The sequence below is a fragment of the Anas platyrhynchos genome, chromosome 1 (genome assembly GCF_047663525.1).
Source record: "Anas platyrhynchos isolate ZD024472 breed Pekin duck chromosome 1, IASCAAS_PekinDuck_T2T, whole genome shotgun sequence".
Lineage (NCBI taxonomy): Eukaryota > Metazoa > Chordata > Aves > Anseriformes > Anatidae > Anas > Anas platyrhynchos.
The window spans coordinates 96802726-96820779 of record NC_092587.1 but is presented as its reverse complement, the minus strand read 5'-3'; the positions used below and the strand labels follow the sequence as shown (position 1 = coordinate 96820779).

General features: G+C 49.2%; 1 protein-coding gene across 8 annotated transcripts in view; it reads right to left on the bottom strand.

The window, feature by feature from the left end:
- Nucleotides 1-17023, bottom strand: part of ILDR2 (immunoglobulin like domain containing receptor 2) — a 34651-nt gene extending 17628 nt beyond the window's left edge. For 4 of the 8 annotated variants that reach the window (XM_072025385.1, XM_027449373.3, XM_072025404.1 and 1 more), the window contains exons 1-3: nt 15302-15377; nt 8936-9268; nt 7755-7874 (exon numbers count right to left, since the gene is read on the bottom strand). In XM_072025385.1, coding sequence (XP_071881486.1) covers nt 7755-7874; nt 8936-9268; nt 15302-15362 — 514 coding nt within the window. In that variant the 5' untranslated portion in view covers nt 15363-15377. Of the gene's footprint in view, nt 1-7754; nt 7875-8935; nt 9269-15301; nt 15378-16779 lie in introns of those variants that run through there. The other 4 variants (XM_072025401.1, XM_072025421.1, XM_072025396.1 and 1 more) reach the window with 4 other exon arrangements.
- Between the last annotated feature and the right edge of the window lie 1031 nt (nt 17024-18054).

Here is an 18054-nt window from a genome sequence, read left to right as displayed (position 1 = left end):
CGTGTACAATTTCACAGAATCATTTTGAAAAAGGAAAAGGAAAAAAAAAAAAAAAAAAAAAAGAATTTGACTTTTAATTTAGAACTGAACACAAACAGAATCCAAGCTCAAAGGCAGCTTGGTGCCTATTTGTTTTGGCACTGTGCGTCTGGGATATTTCTAATACACAGCAAACATCCTACACAGTGTTCAGCTATAATTCACACACACTTGTGCATCAGCAGAACAGGACTGTGTGCAGTTGTGTCCCTCTTTTAAATAGCACCAGGATCATGCTCAGTTTTTTTCAGACATGCTAGAAGGTAGGAGAGCTGTGCTCTAGAGAGGCATACGTTGTGGCTGGACCTTAGCTGATGCAGCTGCGGGTTAGCCAGTGAAAAAGGCAGTAGAAAGCAACCCCACGTGTCCTCCAGGTCCCGCACTGAGCAGCGCTCAGACACAATGATGAATTGGGTCCCAAGTTCCTCGGCCTCAAGCCTGTCCTTGAAGTGTGTTATAATAAAAGAGATTGCCACTCTCTGTTTTTCCTCAGTGCTGCAGCTGAGCTTCTGTAGAGATCAAAAATCCACCAGGATGCCTGCTGGAGCCATAATAAACATCCTCTGAATACAGGCAGTGCTTTGCAGCCAGTTGCAACTCATCAAAGCTGTCTAGGGCTCGTTGTACCACCACCACGAGGTGCTGCCGAAGCCTTAGCAAACGACACGGTTCAGGCAATTGTTCCTCATTTACTACTTTGAAACAGGACTCCTGCCATCCACCTACTGCAATATTTTCATCTGCATATACAAAGAGTTTCACGACACTGGTAGTCCATTTGCTGGAAGGCTCAAGTGTCCAAACTGCTCACAGGGAGCTTGTTAAATGAGAGCACTTATGCATACTCTCTGCTCTCTAGATATGAGCATGCACGTTACATGCACAGGCTAAGTGCTGGGTGTCACAAGTGGGCTCCAAACGTATGCCTTGTGTTGAGATGTACCACATTTACACTATGTTCCATACACACATTAAATACATCCTCTATTTTCTCAGCATGCACAAACAACATGCAGTTCTTGTGCAGGACTCCGCTCCTGCCTGTGAACAGCATACACATGGGCCACGAGCTCACAGAGCATCGAGGCAGACACCTCCACACAAGCTTGTGTGTAGTCCTCGCCCGACAGCAGATGTCAGTGTCCAAACAGCTGGAAGTAAAGCCCTAATGGGGTTTGGGGTGGCAGAGGTCAGGTAGCAACAGCATAGAGCAAAAGCTCCATCTTGCTGGCCCAAGAGGCTGCCTGCTTTGTTTTCAACCTACCCAGAAAGCCTCAATCCCTGCACGTGCTGGGGCCTCACGACCCCCAGGAGGAACTAACTGCGTGTTCAAGGGGTAAGCAGCATCCCTCAGAAACAGCAGTGCTGTTTTTCACAGCAGTGCTGTGAGAATTTTGGCTACAAAGACAACTGGGGGCTCTGTCCCCATCCCAAATTAATTCCCCATTAATCCTTCTCCCCACCGCCAGGTCCAGGAGGGTGAGGCCAGGCCTGGCCACAGGGACGAGGCAGAAGGCTCAGGCCAGTGCCCCTCACAAAGGCTGACCTTCCTCTTCTGCCAGCAGCAAGGAGCAAAGCCAAAACACCCCAAAGCAGACCACAGGTGCCAAGTTGCAGTGCTGCCCACCATCCACAAGGGCTCTGTGTCCTCTGTACAAGCCCCCGCCCCTGAGCCCCCACAGGCACTGCGGGATGCAAGAGGGAATAGAGGATATAGAGGACGGCCCCATTTACCAGGGTCGTCCAGGAGGCTCTGACTGAGCCAGGAGCGTGTCCTCATCCCAGCACGGATCTGGGACACGTTCCCATCTCTATTCCCACCGCACTGGAGGCTGCGCTCCCCCCGCAGCAGGCACCCCTTGTGCCCCAGGCCTTGGTCAGCCCTGAGGGGGGAGGCAGCCCGCCAGCCTCCAATGCTGTGGCAGAGGAGCATGGCAGGAAAAGTGGAGGAGAAAGGGGTGAGGGAAGAGCTGAGGGGGTGCAGTGTGGGTCCCGACGGTGCAGAGACACAGGGGGCACGTGGGGACAGCAGTCAATACACAAGAGGAGGGCGGGTGGCAGCACGAGGGTACAAACAGCAGCAGCTCAAGGAGAAGCAGGAATCAAGCAGCTACTTAGCAAGAGTCTGCAGAGAAAAGACACGACAATAATTAGGGAAAGTGGTACAGCTGAAAAAGAAGTGACGGCAGGAATAAAGGAGGTGCAGGTGCAGTCAGGAACACGGCAATAGGGTAAATACAGGAACATGGTAAACACTGGCGACTGCATAAATACCACAAATATTGGGTAAATACGGGAATAACTGTTGAATTGGTGTCCCTGTTGGAAACCACCTGCAGCAGCAGGGCCCACGGGAGGCAGCAGCTGCAGAGGGAACAATTCCTTCCTCAGAGGCGGAAAAATGTGCCAAGCCATGCCACGGCCAGAGGCCTTGGCACGGGACGCTGCCCCGAGGGGAGGCTGGAAAGCACCGGGGAGGAAGCGTGGCGCCTGTAAACCCGCCGCTTCTCCAGGGAAGCTGCTGCGAGATTTATTGGGAGAGCAGGGCTCCGCAGCGAGTAGGGCCCTGTAAACTTTATCCTTTCTTCCCATCCTTCTCTTCCCTCTTTCACTCGGAGGGAGAAACAGCAGCAGCCCTTCTCGGAGATCAAAGTTTTAGCAGGCAACAAAGACCTCCGAGGAGGCTGTTGCCATGGCTGCCTTGGTAACGGAGGCCTTTTAATCACGCCAGCCTCCTTTGTGAGCAGCGTGTGGCTGTCGCTGGCAAATAGGCAGGAAAAGAGGGGTAAAAAAAAAAAAAAAAAAAGCCTTGGCAACAAGTAGCACTTGTAAATGGCGTGAAATAAAGAACCAGGAGCGGCCTGGCCTGGGACGAGCGGGATTGGACCGCGGTGACAAAGGAGGCAGCGCAGCGGTGCGGGGCAGGGCAGGAGCAGTGGACACAGGACGCCCAAGGAGGATGAAGGACGTGCGTGCCGGGGCTGGGGGGAGGCCAGCAGCCTTCCTGGCCTCCAGGCCTCGGCCAGCTTTCTCAGCAGAGGCTCCCATGCCCGTAGCTCCCTTCGCCTGCTGGTGCTACCTTGCCTTCGGTCGCGGAGGCACAGCTCAAGGTTGGAGAGCCCTCGCTGGGACACTGCTCGCAGACACATCCCCGGCAGAGATCTGGCCCTCTGGTCCCCAGCACGTGGCTGATAGCACTGCCATCCCCGCCAACTGCTGCGACCAAGTGCTGGCTCCGATGCTGCTGGCAGCCTCTCAGTGAAACGCAGCGCATCCCAAAATTGTCATCTTGGATGGGAAAATTTTGCCAAGAACTTTCCCATCTCCGAAACCACATCAACTTTTATAATGAAGTCTCTCCTGGCAAGGAGGAGACTCCAAACCTCCCTTTATTTATCCCAGGTATTGAGTCATTTTGCTGAGTAAGAGCCATCTTATTAGCACTCCTTGCCATACACTCATGTCCCAGGAGAGATTTATCCTCTCTGAAAGCCAACGCACGTCTCTATTAGTGCATTAGTTACTGTACAATGTGCTGTGTGTATGTGTGTCTACCTTCATTCCTACCTATAGGTATTGCACTTGATAAATTTTGGGTTTAGACTGCATCAGTATTGGCTAGTAATACAAGTTACCACAGATCTTGGTTTACCAATCAGGTAAGTATCTACTGACTTCAGAATTTAAGAAAAACTCATGTGCTAAAACACAATAATGATAGAAGCTGAAGCATCTGAAAGATTACTTATAAAATAATATTTCACTAATACATCATTTATGCAGGCTGCCGAATTGGATGGAGAAAAAGTAGGCAAGAGCTGTCTGGCAAAGCACATGGCTCACCAACCAAAGCATGAAACCAACAACCAGGATTAGTAGATCACTTTCCTGCCTCATCCAGGAACTTGACGTATTCTTGGGAATGAAGCCGCTGTGTCTTGAAGCATGTCTAAGCAATGCATGATCTCGTCAAGCAAACATTTCCGAGCCTGCACAGACCTATGCATTTCAGGGCAGCCAGTTGTGCCTGCCTACACCTACAGCCATTGCCCTCCAGATATTAACAGCCTGGGAGGGGAGCAGCACAGCTGCTTTCACAGGACCCCGCAGCTGATTAGTGAATTCTGGCTTTTAGAAAGGCTTACTGGGTTATATGCAGTGCTGTGCAATCAAGCTAGACAGCTTCTCAGTGTGAGCTGGGCCACATGAAGCTAGGACAGGGTATCTTCTGGCACCGCCCTGCACTCCTGATTCAAAGGTTACTCCAGGTGCCTGCATCCACTGTGGCGGTGCACTCGCAGTTTCCTTCAACAATGAAGGAAATGCTGCGCTGAATGACTTTATTAAAGCCCACGGATGTTCTCATACAAAAAGCATTCATAGGTGCTATGAATAACAACTTGATTAATAGCACTGTTTGTGTTTCTAGAACCAGGTCACTCCACTGCTAGCTACTAAGACAGAAATGTAGACTTTTTTAAATTTAGGATTCAGCCTTTTTGGCTCAATCATACATCAGTTCTAAAAAAAAACGTATGAAGTTGCAAATGGATTCACTAGCCCAGATGTAATGCCTGCAAAGAGTTTTAAAATTCTAGTAAAATACAAGTGCAGCAAGCCTCAGATGATTCCTGTTGTGCAATTGCTAAGCCCTGCATTAACCCTGATGCAGCAGAAGTGGAGTTCATACACTTTCCAGCATGCTAGACCCTGTTAGGAGATGCCAAATCAAAATACAAATATTTGATAAAAGCGTAATAATACTTTTATATTGAAATTCTCTCCTTTCTCTACCGTAGGTTCACTCTCTTTCTGTGCTTCTGAGGCACAGAGGTTACCATCCCACTTCCCTTGCCTGCACCAATTTCCTTAATAAGGAAGGAAGACCCTGATAAGAAAAACCTACTGAAAGGTCTTTTCAGACAAGTACGTGAGCACACAGTTAACATCAGGTATGCTTTATAAAACCTGCCAGCTTTGCTGGGCATGACTGGACGTACATAAATGCTTATGTGCTTTTCTGAAATAGGCCTGAAACGAAGACAGCACGTGGGATTCTCTGCAGCTACCTGCAGTTGCCCAGTCTGTGTGTGCGCCAATGTGACTGACACACTAAGGCAACAAAACTCAACATGCAATCCCACCACGACCTAGGCAGACTGGCTACTTAGACTCCATCAGAAAACTGTAAATAGAGCCAGAAGTCTGTGATTATTTCCCTAAGAAAAAAAAAAAAAAGGAACACTAATTTATTTCAAGTTGTGACAAAGCAGCTTTTGACCATGTGCTATGTTGTGATTCACCGTGTAAAAGCAGGATCCTCTACTTTCAGCTAAGTTTCTATCCATCTATTGACACTACTAGGCACCTACCATTTTTGCCTCTCAGACCTTCCAAGGTTCTGAGCGAGACTAAACTGTCCTGTGAAACAGCATCTTTCTCTGACCTAAACACACCTGTATCTCTTCGCATTAGTATGCAGCAGCCCCAAAACAAGCAATGTAAATTGTATCTGAAAGACCACTGCCAGCACAGAGCAAACAGCAATGTGCTGTGGGAATGGCAGTATCTCTTGCAGACACTATCTCTCTGATCCTCCAACCCCTCTCACAAGGAACCTGGGTTCCACTCAAAGAGCAGCAAACAGTAAACAAAAATTTCTTACCATGTGTCTCCTAGGACTGCTAAAGCACTCACATCTACATTTATATTCAGTGTCTCCCTGCAAGTCACTAATATCTGGGAGCACAATGATATGAAATAAAAATGTCCCAGAAGGTGCCAGAATATTCAGAAATGGTAATTTCACCAATGGCTGCCTCCTCCTCCTCCAGCCATCACTGGGAGAGGGTAAAGGAAAAGAGAAAAAATACCAGCATAGGCAGAAGGAGAAGTCTAAGGTGGGAAGGGGAAGAAAGGAAGGAAGATGATTAGGTAACCTGGACTCACTCCAAAAGCTGGAATGTTGCCTCTGTACACATTGCCCAGGAAAAGGAATACACACAGGCTGCACCAAACAGCATGAGGCAGAACAAAGTATGCCCACGACAAGTATGTTTTCATGCTGCTGCCAAACTTAGCTAAGCGCTGCACAAAGTGCAAGGTCAGACCCACGGGCTGCAATGAACAGAAAAGCAGATGCGGTCAAGATAATATAGCCTAAGTGATGTTTCCTCCCAACAAGACCACCACAAACCAGGGCCAGGAGCATCACCAAGCCAGCTTCAGAGGAAGGGATTTCTTTGTTTTCCCACACGTAGTCCTCTGTACACATGAAAACCAGATTCTCCCTGTTACCATGGCACTGTATCATCACTGGTGCCTGAACGCAGTTGTAGATACAGATACGAGAAGACACCAAATCATGGCAAGGAAGGTGAGGAAAGGACAAAATTCAGAGTCACAGTCAGCTCCTCTGAGGCTACCTGACAGCTACAGCTCCAAAGGGCAGAGAGAACCTCACCTGAACTAAACACAGGTCAACCTTGGGCCTGTTATTAACCAGCACACGATACAAAGGCACGCTGTGGATTTAAACGAGGGTATGACACCGCTTTTTGGAGGAACTTATTCTCCAGCTGTCTGCCACCTGAAGGAATAAGTAGAGGAGATTGCACTGTCCCTAACCCATGCCATTCCATTCGATTTATTTTGTGATGGCATCTCCAAATAAAAATGTCAAATAAATTCTCACCTGAGCCTTGAGATTAAGGCCACTTGACAGACGTGTTCTACCGTATGCCTCCAGGTATCACTACACACTACAGACCCAAGATTTTTTAACATCACAGAATGTACAGAATCTGTACGCTCAAAAACCATACAAAGACACTGACCAGGCAAACACTGGTGTCAGCAGATCTTACAGTAAGTTAGAAAAACCTCATTATACCTTTCTTCAGCAGTACAGCACTACAGTTGGGTTAAAACAAACTTAACAAATGCCCCTGAAGGCTCAATTCCATTCTGTCTTCTCTCGTAGCTGGGATGGGTAATTTTTTTAACCTACGGAGAGAGGCAGACTGTGGAAGCCAGGGCTGAAAGCTAATCCCACAACTAGGTGGGACCACACTGCACGAGGAAGCCTAAAAGACACACACAGAGCCACGAGTGCATACTGCAGAGAAGACAGGTCCTTGTAGTGGCAGCACCAGCTGAGACCTGACTGAGATTGGGGAACTGTAATTCTAAACGTACAAGTACAATTAGGCAGGCAGAAAAATATCCCAGATTGCCACATTCAAGCAGATAAACACAGTGCTTTTTGACATCCCCACAGGTCAGAAAAGTAGAGCCAAGGGAAGGTTAAAAGACTGCAAAAAGCATACGATTTGATGTCTTCTGGGTGTCTATTTTTGAAAGACTCAATCTCAAGTGTTCACTTTGCTGCAAGTTTATTGTTTTGCGCCTTAAAAACAAGGGTTCTGACTTTCCCCAGCCCTGCACTTTCTGTAGTCATTTACGCCTGTGTAATGTGTGAGCAGCGTGGGTGTAAACATTACTATTCTGGTTTGGCAGCATTTGCCACCCACTTTGCCTAGGTGTGAATGACTGCACAAGGTGCAAGGCAATGGTGAAGGTACTGCGGGGACTGTTTTACATAGATTTTACACCCATAGTAATATGGTGCGCAGATATGCGGAGAGGGAGGGAGAGAGCGGAAGGAAAGATGCATCAGCTATTGACCCAAGACTCAATCTGGCAAGAGGGCTTACCAAGTACAAGCAGCTCCACTGATTCTTCATTCTTGCCCTCCACATCATCTGGTGTGATGATAAGGCAGTAATAGAGCCCACTGTCTCCCCACATCAGCTTCCCAATCTGAAGGTCTGCATCTGAAAGGCAAAAACAAAAAGTCAGGGGTTCCCTCCAACACCAATCGGTGGCGTGGGTCTGTCTCCGAGTCCCAAATCCAATTAATTTCCTTATGAAGATGAGTGGTTAACCTCATTCAGAATATCAAGAAATTCACAGAAAAATACACAGATGTGGGACTCCGTGGCAGTAAACGGGAAGACAAGTAATGCCACAGAGGAAGCTCACTCTGCAGGCACCGAAAGCAGAAGGGATAACTAATGTTACTCTGCCTTCCCATTACCACATTCGTGCCATTCAAGAAGGGATTAAACAGTTCTTCCTCTGCAGCACTTCAGTTATCTGCCAAAAAGATCATATGGAGACAAAGGAAAGCACTCACCCTCGCCAAGGCTGATCACATGCTCGCCTCACCAAGGGGCCCTGGACTGCCCCCACTTCTGGCTAGGTGGTCTCCTGAGCAGAGCAGAAGCCTTACACATGTGACAGGGCAAGGTTTCTCACACAGACTCAGTCCAGGGCAAACATTTAAGGACCTGCCACCCGCCATCTCCACCCACGTTGGCTTCACCCCATGGAAATCTCTCCCACTACCCAAGGCTGTGTAGAGATTAGGTTCACAATGAGGTGAGCTGGTGAAGTCTAGAGCTAAATGAATATGAGGTGTAGGGCAATTTTCTTATTTTGAAAAAATCAGTGGAGTTTGTAAGAAGAAAAATCTAGCTCATAGAGACTGAAATTATACCTCTCTTGCTGGCGTCCCTGTGTGAAGGAAAATATATATACAGAGCAATATGCAGAAGCCAGGAATAAAAAGCTTAGTTTTCATCAAAGGGAAAATAACACTGTAGCAGGGTTAGAAACCTACATAGAGCAGCATGAAGTGCAGCACCAAAAGAAATGACCTTTGGGTCCAGGGTTGGTTGGCTAAATCCTAAACATCTGTCATATGAAAGTCTGCTGGAGGGGAGGGAACTCTTATAAGGAAGTTAACTCAACAATTACTGCCAGCCTCCAGTACCCCAGATTGCCAAGGATCAATTCCAGCCCCCATCACACATCCCGGGGGCAGGAGAGTTACCGTGGACAATGCTGACGTCCCGTTCCTTATAGAAGTCCCCTATGGTAACGGCAGATCCTTGCTTGGAGGCCACGACACGGACCGTCCTCCTGCTGTCCACACAGTCCAGGTAGGGATCCCAGTCCAGGTTCCTCTTGCTCATTGTCTGTACACCAGAAGTTGCCATGCCCAAAGCTTCTCCCATCCGGTCCTGGCAGTACGATTTATACCTCCATTGCACCACCGCTGGTTGGGTGGAAGAAGTAGAGAAGTGGCAGCGAAGCAGAGCAGGCTGAAACAACATGGCCACCTTCTTCTTCTCAGGCACGGTGACTTGCAACCCTTCCACCTCAGCTAAAAGACAAAAACATGAGCATCGTAAAAAACATTGCTTGAAGAGCAGATTACGGCACTTTATCATAGCATCACTCTCCCCACGTGCATAAAATTACAGCATCACATCTCTCTGAAGGGCGGGCAGCACGCAGCGCCAGCCCTGCACGCCGCCCCGGTGCCCAGGCACTGCTGCTTGCTCTGCCAAAATAGAAATGCAAGAAAGAGTAGATCCAAAGCGCATAGCTCCTGCTGTGGCTGGCATGTAGCGCTAAGAAAAATTGCCCCACATGGGAGGTGTGGAGAAAAATGGCCCAAACACTCAAGCTTTTCACATTCCCACGGAGGATACGGACCTCGACACGTAATGTTTATCTACCAGCTGACAGGAAAGCTGCAGCCTGGAGCTGATGTATTAAGGCTTCTGAGAAGATACATGGGAATGAAATAAATACAGGACTGCTGCCACATCCTTGTGTAGCTTCGGGAGAAGCCAAGAGACGGTGAGCAATGCCAGCAGTGAGCACTCGGGGGAGTGAGGTACTCCATCTACCCGCAGCACAATGTCCGAAGCCTCCCACACATGCCCCTCATTGCTTCCTGCACTGCAGGCAGCACTTACACAACGCTGCAAACACACACAGACACTTTCCCAAGCCTGGATGTGCCAGCCTGTGGAAGCACAGAAACAGCCCAGGAGCGAAGTGGGGCATCTGAGAGGGAAGAAGTTTGTAAAGGGGGTCTGCTCGCTGCTGCTGAGGAACATCAGGGCCCAACAGCAACAGTTCATATGGGAAAAGGGAATCAATTTCAGTATGACAGCAGCTCCCTACACACAGCTGTGCTATACCCCAAGGCCCAGAGCAATGCACACTGAAAAAGAGGACAAGACACAAGGAAACTTTAAAGAGGAAAGCAAAAGAGGGCATTTACTTTGCATCACAAGAGACTGCTGGGCTTAGGTGAGGCTTAGGGAGGAATGCAAGACTGAGGACAAAGCAAGGCTTTGGGGGAAAGCAGTAGGAAAGAAGGGCAAATACCAGGAAAGAATAAAACATAGTGAAGTATTAGGATAAGCATAGGAAGCAAAAGGATAAGTAGACATGATAATCAAGGAACCAGCTGGAAAAAGCTGAAGGTGTCTTAGCCTAGGTCAAAATTATTTCAAAGAGCTGGAGCCAGGTTGCAGGAGATGAGGAAAACATGCAGAGAGGAAACAGTCAGCAGAAAATAAACCACCCATTCCAGAAGCTGGAGATGAGGAGATGGAAGCTAGCAAAAGAACTGAAATGGCAGAGGAAGTCTTTAGGATCGGGGAAAAAGGCAGAGAGACAAAGCAGTGGAGCTTAATGCAGAGAGAACAGTAAGTACACCAACAGTATGACAACGGCGGGTCCAGATGGAGACAGCCACAGACCTGAAACGCAAAAGCAGGCAAAGGTCTCATGAGAAGGAGTCAGAACCACAGCGAAGTGAGAAGCTTACACCAACACTGAATATTCATCTCAGCAAGTTATCAACATCCACAGTATAAATCACAACAAAGCCTGCAAACACCACTCAGGTGATAAATACACAGTATGGGCACCAGCTAGGAAGAAAGCTTATTTGAGGGAGATAAACTAGTCACTGATAGCAACAAAGAGTTACTAATCGAGGCACAATCTGACCCTGGGGACTACTAAGCGAAGGCTCGCAGTGCCCAGGGGTGCTACGGCATCCACAAGAGGAATGCTATATCATGCATATAATGGATGCATGGCATTATGCATACAGCACTTGTGCTATATGGAAATTGCACAGGGGACGTCGTGAGTTTTGATAGAAGTGCCCGGACCCAAATCCAAATGCTGATGTTCTTCAGCGCGCCATGAAAGGCAACTGGGGTCCCAGCAAGATGCTGCCACAGGAGAGGCAGCCCCTGAGGTGCAGGCAGAGACAACTCGAGCAGCACCAGCTGGGATGTTTCTGCCGGGCCTCCTGCTCCCAGGGCCAAAGGGGCAGAAGCAGGGGGGGCTGCACAGCACTCAGAGAAAGTCACCACGCGGTTCTCCTGGTGACATCTTACCTCCTCGCCCCCAGAGGGCCGTGCCCTTGGGGCTGCACGTGAGCCTGAGAGGCATGACAAACACCTTGCAAAACGAACAGGTCCCGCTCAGACCTACATCTGGCAGCTCTGCCTGACCCCACGCAGTCTGCAGCCAAAGTCGACGCATGACGTGAGCTGACCAAGTGACTCACCACGTTACTTCAGCTTCGGGGACAAAACAGTGACACGGGGAATATTTAAAGCTTCCCCCTGCGAGTGAAGTACGCCGCTCGGTAAACACAGTGCTTTCGGCTGTCTGTGCGCTGTAGCCCTCCTTCCCTGTTAATGAGATTAATGAGCTTGGCAAGCCGGGCTCCGCTTTAATAAATGATTAGCTGAGCTTTAGCAAATTCTCAGCTGACGAACTTTCCCCACCCCGCTCCCATGTGGATGTCTATATTGAGAAAAGAAACTTGTAAGCCGCTTTTGGGAAAACACAGGACTTCTTTCCAAAAGCATTTGGGAGATGCACAGTAAATTATCTGGCACCTTTTATATCCCATCCCAAGGTCTTTATTAACTTTTAAAGTATTCTTTTCGGACCTTTCCCAGAAATAGCATTTGAGAACAACCCAGTGCCTCGGACAGAGACTGGAGCAGTGGAAACTCTCAATCTATTTAAGTCAAATTGTATATAATTATATATGGCTGCCCTGAGAAATCATACACCTGTTATTTCCACTGCTAAAAAAAAAAAAAAATAAGAGAATCTATTCATGTAAGGTGTCACTGTTGTAACCACAGCCATCCAAAAGGCCAGAAAGACACTAGGCTGCCTGAAGACAAGATGGGAGCTTTACACCTACCAGTTATGTCTGCACACATCAATTACAGAGGTCTCCTTAGGACTTCCTCTAGTTCCAGAAGAAACTGCTCAACTCAAAAATCTTTGAGAGACTGGATGAGAGACCAGAAGCCTCAGGACAGAAATCTGCGTTGTTTATATCACGGAGCCAAAAAATAGGAAAAGATACAAAAAAGGATGACAAGCTTAGTGACAGCAGACTGTGGTTGCTCTTCATCTAGTTTAATACAAGCAGGACCATATTAATCAAGAACATCTTAAAAACACAAATACCCTCACTCTCAGAAAGTAAAAGGAATCTATATTTTTGTATGTCAGTGCATATGCACACATAAAGAGCTTAAAAATATCACCCTTCAGAAACACATGTATGCTTCTTGTCTATTTCTCACATGCTATGTGTATTTGCCTTTTTGTTTTCCTCTGATTCTTTCCCTAAACTATTCTCAGATTATGCATGCAAACGATGCAATCAACATTACACACAAACTATCCCTAATACATTTTAGCTGTGATTAAAGAAAATTCCAGCGAGTGATGATAGAGGGCTGTATTCATACGGGCACATTGGAGCCTTGTGAGACTGATCTTCCCGAGTACCTTCCATGAATAAAAAAACAGAAAGGGCAACTGAGAGGTACTAATTTAGGTTCTTGATTTTCAGTTGGAAAATCAAGGAGAAGCCTGTGCCTCCCTGAACCTAGATGAATCCCAGGAAGATTTAGCTTCTCTACATAGCCTTAAGCTAGCCTTTAGGAATACAATAAAGTTGATCAGAAGCACTAATCCCTGTAAATAACAACAAATCCAAACACCATAGTTCAATGTAATAGGTCTTAAACTGCATCCTTCTACTGAATAAGGTAAGAGTCCAAGAGAAGGCAGTACACGTTGTTCTTCAGGTCAGCATGGGTCTCCTTATCTGTGCATGCCGTATCTCTTCCTTTGCTATTATTTGGCCCACATCACCATTTGCCTGAGGCAGCATGGCTGATGCTATGAAACTACAGAAATTACACCCCTGAATTTTATGCATCTTTATGGGTATGAGTGCCAGATATGCATATGGGAGAACAGAAAGTCCTTACGCCCTGAACCCCTAGCCTACACTTAAGGGCTTAGGCAGAAAAACTTATGTTCATAGGTAAAAGTCAAGGGGCTCCTCCTGGTCTCTACCACTTCTGCAAACAAAATAAACTAATGTGTAAAAGGATGCTGCATCTGTTTCTATTGTGCCTTGGATACTGCACATCAACTGTAAGTATTCTTTCCCCTCCCTCCCCTGAATACAGGAACTCGGTCCACATTTTCAAATGTGGATCTAGCCTAACTTCGGACATTGAAGGGCTGGGCTTTGAGACTGGAAATCAGAGATGATATGCAGAGATGCAATCAAGTGAACAGAGAGCAAGCAGGATCACTGAGATAGCGTTGTACAGATTCTTGCCTACTCAGGCTGGGTTACATCCGCTCCATGCAATTAACCAGCAAAAGCCATCACCAGCAGACTGAGTAGTTTATGTGAAATTAATTACATGTCTTGGTCTAGTTGCTACCAGACTTGTGTTCTTAGCTCCATAGCCACTAATCATCAACTTTTTTAGCCAGCAGGAAACCAATGCCTAAATAGGTCAGCTGAGGTGGACAGACGGCACTGCTTTATACAGCTCCAAAGCAAAATAGAGACTTTCGGCTCCTAAACTGCTTAACCTGGGCAGGTGCAAAACCAAAGCAGTCGCAGGAAAGCACAGCCTTGCACACCCAGCACAGAACCTCAATACAAAAACTCTCCATTAAGGTACAGCTCGGACTCTGCAAACTGACTGCAGTAGACTTGGACTTTCTTGCTCTTCCAGAACGACCACTCAGCAACCGGTCACCACCAGAAGCCTGAGAACTAAGGCAAGAGATGGAAAGAGTCTCTCCAAGCCTTGCAACAGTGAGCCATGACACCTGGTCTTGAGATGGCATTGGGATTACCATCACTACCAGTCCTCCGCCAGGGTGATCTCCCAGGAACAAAAAGTAATGAAAATGTGAGGTTTCTTCCCAGCTACACTAAGCTTATGCTGGGTGCAGCCAATCGAGGGAAGTCAGATGAATAGTTTAAATCAAGATAGATCAAACAATCCATCCATTTTCCTGCCTTCCCAGGGAATCTGCTCAGTCAGCCTGGGAACAGCAAAGCACAACCACACTCCACTGTGCCCCTTCTGCCTGCCCTTCCAAACTGTGGAGGGGAAAGCAGGGTAGTAAATCTACCCACCTTTGTATTACACCATGGCTTTGCAGTGGCTCTCCTGCACAGAGAAAGCAAACAGGCACTGAGTGCTAAATTACTGGAGGAAAATGACTTCACAGGGAGAGGTCACATTTTAATGTCTACGGTCTCCTAACCATAACCTTTCCAGGCTCAGGCTGAGTCTTGAAAGGAAAAGAGAGTGTGCTCTGCCTGTTCTGTGGGTAAAACCAGAGTTCAGTCTCCAGTGCAACACTTCCCTCTAGTTTTAAATGCGTTAGGAATTACTGCATTAATAAGAATGATGGTAAACGCGAGGGGAAAATTCACCCCAGAGTCAAGCAGCACCTGGTAGTTTATGAGAACCAGCTTTACAGAGGGGCCTAGAGATACTTGACAAACTGTACCTTCTTTTTCCAACCTGGGTCAAATAGTCCTGCACTTATCCCAACCCACACCACTTCACACGAAGGTATAATGGATGACCGGCTCTTCATCCTTTTGCTGTTGTTATTAAAACACAAGCTTTAGGCGTGTGGGAGAGTAGGGCAGAAGAGAAGCTGAACCAAGCCCATCATACTTCACACGGGATTTTTTTGAATTTGCAGTACGAAGTCAATGCAAAACCAAACAAAAGATAAACGCAAGAGCCAAAAATTAAAGACAAACAAAGGACAGAGAGGCATTATTGCTGGGAGGAAAGGAGCTGCAAGTGCTGATTAGAAATTTCTCAGCCCACCTAGAGGAGGGAGGAGGGGAGAGCAGGGGGCGAGAGCCTCCCTCTCTTTCTTGCTCCCTTTTGTCTCCCTGCTTCCTCCCTGTCTTGCAGGCTCAGTCTCCTACCCTGGCCCCTCCACCTCCCAGCCCCCACTCCTCTTTCCCAGAGCAGAGCGCTGCTCCAGCTGGATTAGGGCTCCTTACCTCGATACAGACCTTTCATTCCTTTGCACAGCCACTGGGGAGAAGAAAATCTTGAATCCATGTTTGCCAGCCTCTCTCCCTTTTCCACGCACACGCTCACACTCACTCGCTCACACACACGCACCTTTGCTTATTTGCTTTCTTTCGGCCACAAAAAAAGGCCGGTGGCGCCTGCTCTATCCCTGGGTGGCAGCGGCTGGAGGGGAGCAAGCTGACACCGGCTGCCTCCATCTCTCAGCGCACGGCTAACCTGTTGCCTGCCAGAAGCCTCTGCCTGCCTGCGGTCGACACCAGCAACAGCAGCAGCAGCAGGCAGTCCTGTCGCCAAAGCCCAGGACTAGAGGAGACTGGAAGGTCTTCCTACCGCAGCGGTACCTCGCTCTGCACAGACCCTGCACGCTCCACAGGGCGGACGCTGCCAGCAATCACCAGCTGCCTCTAATGGAGGGAGAAAGGTGTCAACAGCCCAGCCTTTTAGCTTGATGGAAAAGTCCTGATTTGGCCAGACACGTCCAGATAACGAAGCTCTTTAAAAAGAAGGAGGAATGTAACGTGTTTATCTACACCTTGCGCCCCGTTCCCAGTCCCTGGATGCTATTTATCGGCACGCTACTACAGCGAGTAGGGAAGGAGCGGTAGTTGTGGGTGCGCTGGCACTCCAGACCAACTCGCAGAAGTGGGATACATTCGGAAGCAGCCAAATGGCAGGGAGGGAGGCGGGGAGGGAGGGAAGATGAGCCCCAGATGAGGCCGTGAAACCCTGGAAGGGAGCAGTAGGCAGGCACCAGCGCTGAAGATGACTCAGAGTGAAAAAGCAAGGAAAGGGGTGGGTGGGTGGTGGGAGAGAGGTGTTATGACTAAAAGCCGAATTTACTGCTTGTGAATCCTAAATCTGAAGAGGAAGAGGGAAGAGCCTGAGGTCTCCTTTTTTTTTTTTTTTTTTTTTTTTTTTTTTTTCTGGGATACATCGGTGGCGGTGTGAAATCCAACTGCTTCTGCTGCTTCCCCGAGCCTGTAGCCAGCCTCCCCGGCTCAGCCAGCCTGCTGCAGCCTTTTCCACAGCCTCCTGCGCCCGGCTGCTGCTCCAGCCAGGAGGCACAACCACCCCCTGCTGCCCTCCCCTCCCCTCCCCTGGCTGCCCTCAGCTCAGCCCCTGCCCTTCCCCACCCCGGAGCCCTGCTGTGCTCCCCCCTGCCCGGGGGGGCCAGGGAGCCGTGCCGGGGGGGGGCAGCCCGGTCCGGGGCTCACAAAGGGCCCCACAGGCCGGGTCCTGACCCCAGCCCCGACCCCAAACCCACCGAGCCCGGGCAGGGCAGGGCAGGGCAGGGCAGCCCCCTCCCCACGCTCTTGCGCTGCGCAGCTGGGACAGCGGCGGACAAGTTCCCCCGATCGCTCCCGACCCTCTGGCGGAGGAGATTTCCCCCTCAAAGTCTCCCCAAAAAACCCTCCGGGAGCCCTCGGGGCCGCCCCCCGCCTACCTGCGAGCCAGAGCAGGACGATCCAGCCCAGGACGTGCCCCTCCATCTTCTGGCGGGCCGGCGGCCACCATGCCGCGGGGGAGCCGCTGCCCGGGCTGGCTGCGTGTGGCGGGGCTGGGATCGGCTGGGATCGCCTCAGCACGGCTCGGAGCCGCTCTGCACGGCTCGGATCGGCTCCCCTCGGCTCCTCCCCCGCCGCCGGGGCCGCCCCCGCCGCTGGCCGGGAGGCGGGCAGGGGGCCGCGGCCGTAATTGCCGTCATTTTCGGGGGAGCGGAGCTGAGGGGGAGGCGTCCCGGGTTGGGGTTTATGGCTTTCAGGCCAAACACGGGGTTGGAAGGGGAGGGAAGATGTCCCGAGGGAGCTCGCCGAGTAGACGTGGTGCTGTGGGAGATGGTTTTGTAAGGGGGCGGGTGGTGCTCCGAAATGAACGCGGCGCGGCCCCACATGAGGACACGGCGTGCTCCAAACTTGTGGACTCCGGGCCAGAGAGAAAGAAGGCGGTGGGAGGCTGGGGGGGCTGCTCAGGGGCTCCGAGCCGACTAAACAGCGACTTGTTTTCACAGAATCGTGTTTTCACAGAATCACTAAGGTTGGAAAAGACCTCCGAGATCATCTGGTCCAACCATCACCCTGCCACCAATGCCACCCGCTAAACTTTTTTGGTGTGTCCGCACCAAAGAGAAGCGCCTTCCAACACGGCCCTCGCCCACACAGCTCCCCTCCGTGTGCTGCTCATCCTCGAGGCGTTTTCTTCCAGGGGCTTGGCTTGCATTTGTAACCGAAGCGTGGATTCTGCAGATGTCAGTGACCCACATGGGAGAAGGGAGTGGTCTTCAACCTCTTCTCATCCGAAATCTGCCAAAGAACATAAACAATCCTGATTTTCTAACACCAAGGGGGAGCAGAGCGAGGTGTGTCCCTCTGCTAAAGGCACCCTGCAAGTGATGCCTGCAGTAAAACTTTATAAGCTCTTTGCATTCTAGCAGGTATTTTCCAATTGCCTGTAGATTCCTTTTAATTTTGCCTTTCAGACTGAACTTCTCTACAGGCAAAAGAAGCTTTTTTCAAAGCAGTGAGCAAAAATAGATCAATAATTTCCAAGTGAAAAAGCAAAACAGCATGTTTGCTGTGATAAAAGATGTGTTGAAACATTTTGGTTGTTTTTGAACAGTTGTAGTTCCTCTGCTAATGTAGTTATAGTGGATTTGGGCAAGGAGACAATCCCAAGGCAGCCGGTCTGTTTTTAAGTGTTTTATTCCAAGCTATTCAATGTT